The sequence below is a fragment of the Grus americana genome, chromosome 3 (assembly GCF_028858705.1).
Source record: "Grus americana isolate bGruAme1 chromosome 3, bGruAme1.mat, whole genome shotgun sequence".
NCBI lineage: Eukaryota > Metazoa > Chordata > Aves > Gruiformes > Gruidae > Grus > Grus americana.
In genome coordinates, this window is record NC_072854.1 from 32,500,777 (window position 1) to 32,515,310 (window position 14,534).

At 38.9% G+C, this 14,534-nt stretch overlaps 1 protein-coding gene across 5 annotated transcripts in view; it reads left to right on the top strand.

Moving 5' to 3' along the window:
• The window catches only part of COL19A1 (collagen type XIX alpha 1 chain), a 223,059-nt gene that overhangs the window by 80,196 nt on the left and 128,329 nt on the right, over positions 1 to 14,534 (top strand). For all 5 annotated transcript variants that reach the window (XM_054821680.1, XM_054821681.1, XM_054821682.1 and 2 more), the window contains one exon: positions 4,439 to 4,483. In XM_054821680.1, the coding sequence (XP_054677655.1) occupies positions 4,439 to 4,483 (45 nt within the window). The remainder of the gene's footprint in view (positions 1 to 4,438; positions 4,484 to 14,534) is intronic.

Below are 14,534 nucleotides of genomic sequence, written 5' to 3' on the forward strand. Positions count from 1 at the left end.
CACAAAAAGAAAGTAAGTAGTGGAAGCAGGGGTGAGCTACCCAGTAGGAATATAGAAACATTGCCAGAGCATGCAGCAATGGAGTGAGGAAACCAAAAACTCATCTGGAATTGAAACTAATGAGGGATTTGAAGGGCAGCATGAAGGGCTTCTGTTAAATGCATCCATAACAAAAACAAGACTGAAGAAAATGTTGACCCACTGCTTAATGGGATGGGGGACATGGAAAAGGCTGAGAGTACCCGATGCCTTTTTTGCCTTGGTTTTCACTAATAAAGTTTGCCCTCAGTCCTCCCAGGTTACTTAAGCCTCCTAGCAGAGTGTGTGAGAACAAACCATTGCCCACTGAAGGTAAAGAGAGTGTTAAGGAGCACTTAAGCTACTTGGACATTTGCAAGATACCAAACAGTATGCTTCCAAGGGTGCTGGGGAAGCTGGCTGATGTTGCTGCAAGGCTGCCCTCTGTCATTATCAAAAGACCATGATAACTAGGGAAGTTCTCTGATGACTGAAACCAGGCAAACATCACATTCATCTTCAGGAATGATCCAGGGAACTGCAGGCCAGTCAACCTCACCTCTGTCCCTGGAAAAAATATATAGCAAATCCTGGAAGGTATTTCTAAACGTACAAAGGGCTAGGAGACTGGGAACAGCCAGTATGGATTCACCAAGGACAAATCATAGAATCATTAAGGTTGGAAAAGACCTCTAAGATCATCAAGTCAAACTGTCAACCCAGCACCACCATGCCTACTAAATCATGTTGCAAAGTGCTACGTCTACACATTTTTTGAACACCTCCGGGGTGGTGACTCCACCACCTCTCTGGGCAGCCTGTTCCAATGCCTTACCACTCTTTTGGTGAAGAAATTTCTCCTAGTACCCAATCTAAACCTCCCCTGGCACAACTTGAGACCGTTTCCTCTTGTCCTTTCACTAGTTGCTTGGGAGAAGAGACCAACACCCACCTCACTACAATCTACTTTCAGGTAGTTGTAGAGAGTGATAAGGTCTCCCCTCAGCCTCCTTTTCTCCAGACTAAAAAACTCTAGTTCTGTCAGCAGCTCCTCATAAGACTTGTTCTCTAAACCCTTCACCAGCCTTGTTGCCCTTCTCTGGACACACTCCAGCAGCTGAATGTCCTTCTTGTACTGAGGCGTATCATGCCTGACGGACCTGATCGCCTATTCTGATAAGATGTCTGTCTGTGTGGATTAGGGCAGAGCAGTGGATGTTAGAATCATAGAATGATTTGGGTTGGAAGCGACCTTAAAGATCATCTAGTTCCAACCCCCCTGCCATGGGCAGGGACACCTTCCACTAGACCACGTGGCCAAAAGCCCCATCCAACCTGGCCTTGAACACTTCCAGGGATGGGGCAGCCACAGCCTCTCTGGACAACCTGTTCCAGTGCCTCACCACCCTCATTAAACCCATTACCCCTTGTCCTGTCACTACTTGCCCTTATATAAACAGTCCCTCTCTAGCTTTCTTGTAGGCCTCCTTCAGGTACTAGAAGGCTGCAATGAGGTCTCCCCGGAGCCTTCTCTTCTCCAGGCTGAACAATCCCAACTCTCTCAGCCTGTCCTCATACGAGAGGTGCTCCAGCCCTCTGATCATCTTCGTGGCCCTCCTCTGGAGCCACTCCAACAGCTCAATGTCTTTCTTGTACTGGGGACCCCAGAGCTGGGTGCATTACTCCAGGTTGAAGTCTCATGAGAGTGGAGTAGAAGGACAGAATCACCTTTCTTGACCAGCTGGTCACACTGGTTTTGATGCAGCCCAGGATATGGTTGGCTTTCTGGGCTGCAAGTGCATATTGTATACCTCATTTTCAGCCAAGCTTTTGGCACAGTCTCCAGTCATATTGTTTTAGCCAAATCCATGAGATATGGACTGGATAAATGGACAGTAAGGTGGGTGGAAGATTGCTTGGATTGTTGGGTTCAAAGGTGGAATAACTGCTATGCAGTTCAACTGCTACCTGGTAACTAGTGTCATCACCCATGGGATGATACTGGGGCCAGTATTATTTAGTGTCTTTATTAATAACCTGAATTATGGGATTCTCAGCAAGTTCATGGATGTTATCAAATGTGTGGAAGTAGTTAGCACACTGGAACGTCGGGCAAGAATGATATTCAGTGGGACCTCAACATGCTGGAGAAATTAGCTAATGCAGAACTCATTAAGTTAAGCAAAGGCAAACATGACGTTCTGCCTCTGAAAAGGAATAGCCTCATGCAACAGTACAGGCTAGGTGCCAAATTGCTAGAAAGCAGCTCTACAGAAAAGGCGTTGGGGGTCCTGCTAGGTGCCCTTGTGGTGGAGAAGGCCAGCTGCGTCTTGGGCTACATTAGCAAGAGCATGGCCAGCAGATCAGGAGGAGTGATTGGCGCTTGTGAGACTGCATCTGGGTTCTGTGTCTAGTTTGGAGCTCCCCAGGGGAGGATAAAGAGCAGCTCATTGGGCCAAGCCCCGTGGAGGCCCACCAAGATGGCCAGGGGCTTGGAGGCCGTAATGTATGAGGGAAGGCTGAGGGAGCTGGGCTTGTTCAGCCTTAAGATGAGATGATTTGGAAGGAGGGAAGGTAGAGGGTGGTGTGCAGACTCATTGCTGTCTGTAAGTACTGGGAAGGTGCAGAGAAGTCAGAGCCAGACTGTTGTCAGAGGTGTACAGTGAAAGGACAAGAGGCAATGGGCACAAGCTACAACCAGAGAAATTTTGACTATAAGAGTAATTTTTATATAGTGAATTGGGAATTGAGTAAAGACAGGATATACAGTCTCAAATTGGAAAGCTAAATGAAGAAAACACTTCTAGGAATCTGTCAAAAGTGAATAAGCATTAGCTGTGCTGTATGTCCACTATTTGGAGAAGAATGGGAATTATAGAATCATAAAACAACCCAAGTTGGAAGGGACCCTCAAAAGATCAGCTGGTCCAATGTTTCACGAGAAAGGGAAACTAGATGAGCAGAACCAAAGTTGCATACATTCAGAAATTATTTCAGTAATTAACCACTCATTTTTAGGTGAGGACATGTGGAAGGTTATTTCACTAGATACCATTTTTTGTGCTTGGTCTTGGGCATGCTTCTGAAATTTACCCCTAAGCTGTTGATTGCATGAGCCACCCCAGCTGAAGGAAACAGACAAAAAGCAGCCACTCTAGGTGGTTGATGAAAAGTCCAGAGCTATTTGATGATCTATACACCTGGACATCTCCACAGCTTTGAATTTAATTCCCAGATGTGTAGTACATGATGCTGTATCAGTTGAAAGATTTGACAAAATGCTGCTAGGAATTTTGCAAGTTGTAGCCTGCTGTTCTAGTTAACCTCACTTAAACCTTAGACTTCTATATAAGGGAATGACACTCTCTGAAGGGTGAAAGAATGTTTAGACATTGCTCATTCTATTTTTTTGAAAGTAATTTAGAAAACACCATATGCTTTACTTTGGAAATTTTCCAGTCTTTTCATCTTCAGACCTGTAAAAATCATGCACGTTGTACTGAGGCGGTGAGACTGAATTCTAGAGATTGGCAAAGATGTGCAAACCACCTCCTGCTAGATGATTTGAGGGAGAAAGAGAATGTTTGGGGGTTTTCATTAGGTAGTTTTTGTGCTACAAGTATATAATTTTGGCTGTATGTCTGCTGTATGTCTCACAAAACCTACAAGTATACATTAATAAAGATCTAAAGCAGGTGTTAGTCTTATAATATAGACAGACTGCAGACTATTTCACAAAGACATTAACAAAGTAAGGTTGTACATTAAGATCTTTTTCTGAGATAAAAGTTATCAAATTGGAACCGGAAGGGCGTTATAACAGGTCTTTCTATTGAAAGATCATCAAATAAAGAATTCAGTATGCTGAAATAAGCTGAGCTTGAATTAATATTTCAAAACTCGCCCCTTCTGTTTGTTGGTTTTGGTTTTTTTAATACTTGGGTAATTGGATGTGATTTTCAAAGTGAAAAGAATGAGTTTTCTTTCAGTAAATTGTATCTGTGTATTTTTCTCAATTGTTCTGGGTTTTGGAGGCCTTCACAGCTGACTAGTCATATTTAAAAAATAAAATTCAGGTATTAATAGGAATAAATGTATTAAAACTGGTTCTGCAGAAGAATAGTAGAACTATAATGAGCAGGTTTAGCATCAGTGAATAGTTCAGAATTTTTAAAGGCAAGAAGATCCCTTAGGCTGAATGGAAGAATGATTGACCACTGTTAATTGACAAAACTGTGGAAAGACATGCCATTTTTTATAGACATTTCACACCTTTTTGAGTGAGAGACAATCAGTATCCAAATGATTTCTTCTGTTTTAATCCCATAATAAAAAGTCAATGCAATAAAACTATTTTAAAGAATGCAATTATTTGAGGAATGTTTGTTTGAGATATTTATTTTATTGCTTTGTGTTCCAGGGTGAACGTGGCTTTACGGGTAGTAAAGGTGAAGAAGGTGAAAAGGTAAATTATTCTGTCCATGTTGTTATTGTTTTGGTTTAACAATTTGATATATGGTCAACCAAATACAGCTTTGTTCTGAAGGTCTTCCTTAACTCTTTCATGAATAAAATTATTCTTTTTTTTTTACTATGTAAATGATTCCTGAAATGCTTAAGAACAAGGAGGTTTTTATGGATGTTAATCAGTGTCATTGGTGCTTCTTTAAGAAACATTGGGGTTTTCTTAAGAAAAGATTTAATAATGAAGTCTAACAGAACCATAACCACTGGACTCCAGTAGCATTTGCTGCTCTCTTATTTCTATGGTAACTAGTAAATGGTTATTTATACAGTATGAAATGTATGATGAGATGATGTGTAGCTATTTACGGTACTTAATTATTGCTTTTATACATTACAAATGCACTTCTATAGAACCTTACTGTGTTGATTGTAATTCCTAAATATTTTACATACTTTTTTCCTAAGAACATAAATTTAGTGCAATAGCAAAAATTAACATAACGTAACTGACCGCTAATTTTAAAAAGCTAATTTTCATGTATATACTCCCGTGTCCCTACACAGTAGTTAACATGAGTTTTGTCTCCTGCGCGCATCAGGCTTGGAGTGAATTGCCTTGACTTCCAGTGGCCAAGCTGAATGCAGGTGCATTTACCTCTTCCTCAGGCTGGAAGTTCAGTCCCTTCGCCTGGTGGACTGGCGTGTTCCTCTAAGGACGTTCTTAGTCTCCTGACAGCCATAAAACGTTTCTGAGTGTAAATTCCAGGAGAAGCCTTTCCTTGTTCTTCACCAGTGGATATCGGAAATGGAGCTTGAAGCAGTTTATCCTAATTAGATATGCTCTGCAGTGGCCAGAAATAGTTCAAAAGCTTGTGCATTAAAATGAGTTGCTCTAGATGATGCAACCTCATCTTCTTGTGTGGCTTCAGACAAGTATGTCCTCAGAGGTCATCAAAGGCAAGTCCATGTTGAAGGACAAGTGGAAGGAAGAGCCTGTTCTTAGCTTGTCCAACAGGAATTAAAGTAACAATGGTGGTAGTCTGTGGTTGAAACTTCATCTCCTAACCATGTTACTGCCTGGTTACTGCTTATTCACCAGTTTTGACGAGTTTGGATTAAGCAACCTGAATTAAGAGTCTTTTGTATCATAGATAGATAGTTTCTCTGTGCTTCAGCTCACTGTCTGAAAAAGGTACAGAAAAGCATTTCTGCTGAATTTATGTATCATGAAGATGAAGAACGACAGATGCTGCTATTCTGGCAATATTCAGACTGAAGAAAATGGAGAGTAGGTGACAGCTTCTGAATTTAAAGAAGAGCAATATATGTGTGAGTTAGGCTGCTTTGGACATGAGTATATTCACTCACCCACCATACCTCTTCAGAAGTGTCAGCCAGCTTTCCACTGTTCATATTTTAAAGAAAGCATGTTATGGATTAACAGAATTTAAGCAAGTTTAAAATTGTGGAGGTTTTTTAGGAGGAAGTATTTCAGTAACCAGGAAGGAAGAAGTATCAGAAATAAAAACCAGCATCCATAGCAACTAATATTTATAATGTGAAGATTAATCCTCTAAAAAAAAGCACTTGTTAAGCTTGAGTGTTTCTAACTCCACCGACAGATCTTATTTCCTTGGTGGCATCATTATTCATCAGTTCTGAAGGGCTTGTGGATTTTTTTTCTTTTTTCTTTTTTCTTTTTCTTTCCTTTTTTTTTCATAATTGCTCAGCAGCTGTGCTGTGCTTTCCTCAAGTTGTATGAATAAATTGTGTTTGGACACAGGCACGTGGTTCCAGCTGTTGCTGCCACTCTCTTTGCTTGAGTTTCCTTATTTTAAGGCAGAGATAAAATGACCCAACCACTGGTAGTCATATTTTTCTTACATGGAAGGTGAGTCAGCACATTTAGGCCATTTTTTTTTTTCTTCTTTTTGTCTTGTAACTTCAGAAGTTAATTAAAAGATCCTATTAAAAGTATTTCCAGTGTAACTATTAACAATGTATTCAGCTGTCCTTCAAAGAAAAGGAAATATATGGGTGGAAGGATTTTTATTTACCAGTGATCACTCAAAAATAATTTGGGACAGTCTCACCAGAAGCTACACATGGTGGTTTGTGAGGAAAGAGTGTGTTTTAAGATTATGGGAAATAGGTCTCAGCCTGGACTTTGACAGTTACTCAATTTAGCCTTAACTCAAATAATTATTGGAGAACAACAATGGTGAGTTTCCAGTTACTGAACTCCAGTATTAAAAACAAGTCAACACCTTTGCATTTTAACGTAGCATCACAAAATAAAATAGTTATACTAATTTGTGCATAACAAACATGATTACAAAGCCTGGAACTTAAAATTTGATTTTTCCTAATACAAAAAACTCTGCCCCATCTTGCATATTAAGGAACAAGATAGTGTGTGCCCACTCTGTTCTGCACATCACCTGGAGTGGGACACAGCTGCCTAAACATGAGATATTTGCCCTTCCAAACTCTCTGTGGAAATACATTAAAATGAACAGTCCTGTAATTTTGTTTTGATGACCATACCATTCCATAGGATTGAATACTTGAAACCAACTCAGCCTTATACCAAATCAAACTAGTTGACTTTGGCTTTTATTGTACTACGTTCTGCTTTGGCAGAGTTGCAGGTCTGGGGACATCAGGGAGACATAGGCAACTGAGGCAAAAGTGAGTGATCATATGTAATTTAAAGATACGGGAGGCATCCATAATTTAAACTATTGAGGGAGATTCTTTTAGGCTGTTTCAAAGTTTCTTTGCCACACTTGGTTCTCCTTGAAGAATCCAGAAGTCTTGTTCTGCCTTTCTAGTGGTAAGGGAAGCTACAGGCTCTGTGTGCAGGTGTTATGCTGCAAGTTTTCCCTCCACAGGAAATACACTCTAACTGTAAATTTGTTTTAATTCTTCTTTCTATTCTATTTTCTTTGTGCTACTTAATGACGTTGTCTTATATGATAGTCTTATAGCTACAACCAAAACATTGGTCTACCCTTCTATAGCGCGACTGGAAAAGTATATGCTGAGAGCAGTTTTAATGGGTTTGCTGCCAGGAAGGCAGACTATACCATGTGGATCCATCCTTGTTGTAATACTGTTCAGAATTGTAATTTTACAGTATGGGATAGAAAGTATGAGTATTACACTTTATGATGATAGGAAGTCACGAGGGACTGATAATAAATAGAAGGCGGCTTTAAAATCCAGAATGTTCTTGGCAAGTCAGAGGTGTAGCCTGAAAAAAATAAGATCCAGTGCAGAAGGAACAAGTTCAAGGAACTACCTGTAGGGGGGAATAAATCTGAGCTGCAAAAAAACACATCAAATAGTATCTACTCAGCAATTAATATCTGAGGATTATTTGCATCAGAAGCTGAACACAGGTAAATGAAGCCAGGCAGTTAAAAATGAAAGACTCTTACTAAGATGTTTTAAAGTGGAATATTGACTGCAACACTAATTAAATAGTCCTGTGCTATTTGGTATTGGTAAGGCTGCAACTTAGAGGATTTTGCAAGGAGAGCACTGAGGACAACTGGTGCTCAGGAACACATAACCTTTGAGGAACGATTGCATGAATTAAGATTACTTACTGCAGACTCAGCTGAAAAGAAATACGTAAACAGTCTTCAAATACATAACACTGCTGCAAAGATCAAGGGAATGGTATATTTGCTGTGTCCCTAGTGTATGCAAAGCAATGGCCTGAAAGTGCAGCAAGGAAGATGCTGTGTAGCCATTAGGAAAGGGGTTTTAATTTTAACACTGTTGTTTACTGTGGAAGTAATTTCCTCTTCCAGTGGTCTGCACTTTTTATCCTGGTTACAGAAAAGGGAATAAACTAAAGAAAGGCTTGCTTCATGGAAATGCAAGAGATCAGTTTATCTTAGATGATTTTACCATTTTCTGTTAATAGCATCAAAATTGTGCAAGGCATCACTTACACTGATTTCTAATAGGATAAGCACAGATAACAGCAAGACAGTTTCTTTTTCAACATATATCCTTGTTTGGTTTTAATGCTCAGTTAATACTTTTCTGTGATAGGACAGTAAAGTTCTAGAAAAGGTTGCCCAAAGTGGTTGTGCAGCCTCTTTTTCTTGAAGTTTTCAAGACCAGCCCTGGGCAACCTGGCCTGACCCCATAGCCGAACCCTGCTTTGACCAGGAGGTTGGACTAGAGACCTCCTGAGGTCTCCTATGATTTTATGAATGGTGAACATAAATGTGATATTTTTCTGATTCAGCACATGTTCATGTTATAAATACACGTAAAAAAGCAAAACAATAAAAAGTGATAATGGTTTGGGGTTTTTGTTTTGTTTTTCAAATATTGGCAAGAGTAGGATGTAAATGTACATTTAATTTACAGTATGGACTAATATTGTTCACCAGAATATGTTATAGGCAGATTTTTACAGATGCGTCTATACATTCACACACTCTTGTTTTGGAGCATCACATCTGGTGGTGACCAGTGCCCTTGCTTAAATATCCCATCACCTGTCAGCTGATGCCATCTTCCTCATAGAAGCTGTTGTGGAACACTTGTTTGGGTAGTGTTGTACATGGTTTCTTGGATGATGGGTCTGTATTTATTCTATGGATGTTTTTAGCTTAAAATTGCTGAAACCCTATGAAACAGTTTGTTTTCCAATAGAAATAGTTTAAAAAAAATTGTTCAACATAAATGAAATCTAAAGGTGTCTTCAAAATTTGTTAAGTACCAAAACAAAGAAGAATCTTAAAATTCATTAGTATGAAAATTGCCATGCAGCTGTTGGCTTATCTGATTGCAGCTCCATTCATCTGACCCATGGCAATTCCTGTAGTTGGTGTTCTGTCCCTGCACCTTCTAAATACAGTTTTATTTACAAGGTGAATCCTCTTGTTTAATTTTACAGACTTCTATGTATTGCTGTTTTCTTCTTTCCTTCTTTTTTTTTTTTTGACTAGTTTCTTCCAGTGTCTCAACGTAAAGAAATTACTTTCTGAAGAATAAAATCAGTGTCAGTCTTTGACAATTCAGAGTATGAGGGAGAACCAGGCACTGAAATCAGTGACACCTAAAATAAAACCTGCCTTTCTGATCACCTTGTACACAGAGTTTCTGAGACAGAGTTTTTATAGTCAGAGATCTCCAATCCCGGTTTTTATACATCTAGGAAATACTAAAAATATAAAATGGTAAAAAGGAATAAAATATGGAATAGGTTGATACAGAGGATTATATGCAGAGAATTGCTGTATAATGCACCAATAGGAACTTGAGCCACATAGAAATTGCAGTGCAGCAAAGTTACATGTGTTCCTGCTTTGAGCATGTCACAAGCCTCCAAGTTGGAACAGAAAGCACAGAACCCCCAAAATAACAGATTTTAAAGCCAGGGAAAACCCTGATAGCAAAAGGGTCCACAAAATGGGCCTCCATTCTAAGAACAAAGTTAGAAGCACCAGGTTTTCTTAAAACATATGCTTAAAGCTATGTCACAACATTTGATGCATCATTTAATGACTGTTGATTTACTCTGAATTGAGAAAACCAAAACCCACCAAACAAAACCAAGGGGCAGAGTCTTAGCTGAAGCACCAGTTGGTTTGAGTTGCTTAAATGCAGCCATTGGGAAGGAGATAAGTTATATAGTTACACGCTGTCTCTAGCAATTTAGAAAAAATAAAAAATTCAGAAATCTCAATACCTACTTATTAATGTTTTGTCTGTCTCTCAGGTAGCCCTTGCCTGTCCAGCAGTCATCTGCTATACTGTAATTTGTAGCTTCTTAATTTGCTGAGGCAAGATGTTTAAGTGCTTCAGTTCAGATGAGTGGACACATACAATGTTTTGAGCTTGGCAGCTGTTATGAGTTTAACCAAGAAATGGACTCTAAGGTAGATCTGAGATCTTGAAACCTGTAGAGGTTGAAATCTTATTCATTATTATTTATTTTGATACTTGAAGTATGTGCATCACTTGGGAGTTGTAACTGGCCCAAAGCCTGTTAATCAGACAAATAACCTCTAACGTGCCTTTTTCCTTTGTTAGGTTAACAGTTGGACTTGATGATCTTAAAGGTCTTTTCCAACCAAAACGATTCTATGAATCTATGATTCTAAATCTGTAATTCATTCTTTTTTATCTCCTGGCTCTTGCTTCCTTTGGTCACTCCAGCTAACGCTCTTTACCCAGATCCCCCAGATTTCTGTCATCTCCTCTACCTTCTTGGTTAGAATGTGTATTTGCTGTAGTATCCTTCACAGATAATTTCTGTAATTGAACTAGAACACTGAGAATTCAGTTTTGTGGGAGACATGGAACCTGAACACTGTATAAATTTCATTATAATTTGGCAGCATGTGTGGAATAAATCTGTATTTTATTTGGAACAGTGGATAGAAAAGCCAACAGATTTACATATTATAGCTGAGCAACGTGACTGGATTGTCACTAATAGATAACAGTGATTTCACAGAGCTGGGAAACCTAAGTTCCTTGCCTGGCTTAGCTGCTTCAAAATACTACTATAAAATCCCTGGTTCTGTTTTAAGTCAGAGAGGCAAGTAAGGTATGATGTTATATAGACTAAATGACAGTACTAGTTGATACCTCAGAAGACTCAGAAGTTGTGAGTGATAGAGTGGGAGGATGGCTGTGCTCTGGAGAGGAACTCTTCAGTTGCAGTTTTCCTTGACTGGTTGCTTTACTTTATAAAGCATATTCCCCTCCCATCTAACACTTGAAATAGAGGATTTTAAAACTGGATGTCATTGGAGCTGAGCTGTGTAGCAGTATATGTGCTGTGATATGCACTTGTAAACACTTGTTCTTTCATAAAATTATTTTACTGTAATTCTTTGATTGTTATTTCTCAGTAAAATGATATAAATAAAAGAGTTACATGTATTTGACTAAGGGAAACTTTGAGAGTAAAACCATAATGATAGTCATTCATTATTTCCAAAATTTCATCCTTTTATCTTTTTGTATGTTTTGATTGTACTTTTGCTTTTGTGTACATGTGAGAAGAGAGGAGGAGTCTGGGGCTTGTCCAGCCTAAATGTAGAAAAAATTGTCATCTGCTTCATTTTCTTCTAAATGCAGGATGTTCTTTGTATATATTTACTGGTTTGTGAAGTACAATTTGAATTATCCCAGGAAATAGGGCTTCCTCTATTTCCTTTAGAAGAAAATTCCTAATAGATCTTAATGTCAAGAAGATTTCCTGGAGGTTGAACATTTTCTACTTCATCCTATCACACCTAATAAAATACTCCTCTGTCTTTCTTAGATCCATTCAGAACACGCATGGCTGTAAACTTCCAGTGTGTCCCCAGGTGTAGTCTTTTATTTCACAGTCTTCAATATGCTTTTCTTAAATAAGCATAAGTAAATGAAGAAGGAATCACTTTTCCTTTCTAAGATGTTAGTTGAAGTTAGTAATTATTTAGTCTTCCTAATATTTTGATGTCTGTACCATAAATTTCAGTGATGAACTGGTACACATGACAGCTTAAGTACTGGGGAAGCGTCCAGTCTACTTGAAAAATAGAAGCTATTACTCATGGATAGAAGACAGTCATGAACCTCAAAGGTCTATAATTAAAGATACTAAAAAATGACAATTAAGAGAAGCAGTTAGTACCCCTCCTGTGTATTAGTACAGTGCTTGTATTTGTTAGCTGTACATTCTGCTAGAAATGCTTCAGTCTGAACAAAAGATTAGAAGAGTAAATTCAGTAGCTGCAAATCTTGATGTAACTGTGGCCACTGCATATGCAGACCTGTTAGTCTGAATGTATTCTGGAGTAATAGAAGAACGTACATTTTGCATTGTAGACTAAGGGTCCAATTCCCTACTTTGTTTGGATGGTGGTGGAGTCAGCGCCACTGTGCTGAAAATGTGGCTCCTTACCTTTGCTAACCATCAGTACAGATACTTTATTGGGGCAGGGGAAGATTTTCTGAAGTCCTTTAAATCTGATTTCATGCAGTCGAGACTGGGTGCTTTACAAGCTGGATGTAAATGTGAACTGAGTTTTTTCATACTTGTCTCCTAATGCTATATAGGGAAGTATTAGAGTTTTCTCTTTCTCATCTTTTAACTATTTAGTCACCTATTTGCACCTTTTAAGCTTTGGGCTTGGGGAGAATGTTTTGCTTTGCTTTGCTTTGCTTGTATGATTGTTCTGCTCTGACATGATGAGTACCATTTTAGAAATTTTTTCATGAAGTCATATGAGGTTAAATGTTGTTTACAAGACAGCCATCTCAATGAGTAGGCGTGCAAGTGTTTTTATTTGACAGATTATTTTTTTTTATTACCAAGCAGATCATATACGATCACAGAGGCACACCTGTACACACATATTCTAGGGGAAAAGGAAAAGCATATTGTTAATTCTACAGGAAGTCTCTACCTGTAATAAAAGCAGTCACATTGTCTTTTATCCTAGTAAGCTAAACATTAACGGGGTTTATCCTATAATTCTGTGGTATTTGGCTTGATCTGGCCATCTTCATAGTGTTTAACTCTCTTGCCCTTTGAAACAAGCTTAATCAAAACTGCCTGTTGGGAATAGTCCCTAGCCTGTGCTAACTTCTGAACTGTGCCTGGGAATTATATGAGGAAGTGCTAATTAGATGCATTGAAATGTCTGCAAGAGACCTTCACAGCTGGGGTCTATCAATTTAATGATATAGATGACCAGGTTCCATGTCCCAAGCTGTATCACTGTTTAATTTACTTACACATACCCATTTGGTCAGATTAAAGGTTCATCAGGCTCAGCATCCTGCTGCTAATGATAGCCAGAAGTGGTGCCCAGGGAAAAGCATAAGGACAAAGTAAGCAAGTGCAGTACTTCTCCCCATGTACTCGTCCAGCCTCCAATTATTTGAGACTGCGATCTCAGCCAGATGTGTTTTCAGTGCATTTAGTAGCCTTCAATGGACTTCTTTCCCATTAGGGAGTGCAGTTTTCCCTTGAATTCGTGTAAACTTTGAGCATCTGCAATATCCTGTGGTGAGGAATTATGCCATTTATCTTTGTGTTTGAAGAACCACTTCCTTGTGTTTATTTGGAACCTGCTTCCTCTTAATTTCATTTGGTGTCCTCTACTACTTCTCTTGGAAGATTCCTGTTCTCCTTTTCAGTATCAATCAGGAATCAATAAGAATCTATCATGTATTCCAGAGCTGTCTTTTCCAAATTGAAGAATACCAGCTTACTTAGTATCTCCTACTATGAAAACTGTTCTGTATTTGCTCATCCTTACTAGCTGCCTCTGGATGTTTTTTAGTTCTATTGCGGTGTTTAAAGATGGTAGGGGCAAGAACTTCGGTGTGTATAATATAACAGTGAAATTCTTTGTTTCATTCTCTGTGCCTTCCTAATATCTCCTCACAAGGAATTTCCTTCTTTACCCTCTCTTTAGCTTTGAGTGTGGCCTCGAGATCTCACTCCTGGTCCTTTTGAACTGACCATTACCAGTCATTGCATTTAGGAAGCTGTGATTGTGTTCACGGACGTTATGGCTACATATGGGACATAAGGATTTTACCACCTTCATCATTTCAAATATACCTACACTGAACTTGATTTGTCCTTCTTTTGCTACATCACTTCATCTCATCATGCCCGTATTGAGTTTGTCACAGTTCATTCTCATCTGTTTGATCCTGTATAATTTGGTATCATCACCAGATTTAGTCATGAAAACTCAGAACAGTTTTCTTTATGAGGTTTGAGTGTAAATAATTCATGTCTTGCTGAGAACAAGATTAGTGGAAGAGAGAAGTGACTTGGCCGATACCTTAATGCTGGTGTGAACTCTCAGGCTCTTTCTGCCTTGGATTAGAAATACCGTATTTGACAGGTGCATTTTTTTGGCATTTTAAAGGTATCTTTTTAGTCTGTCTTCTCTCCACCAAGATTTGGTGCGATCTTAAGCTCTGAAAATGACCATTTGCACATATTGAATACAGTTTACTTCAGTCCACAAAGCTCTCCAAATTCCAGTTGCCCCCAAAGC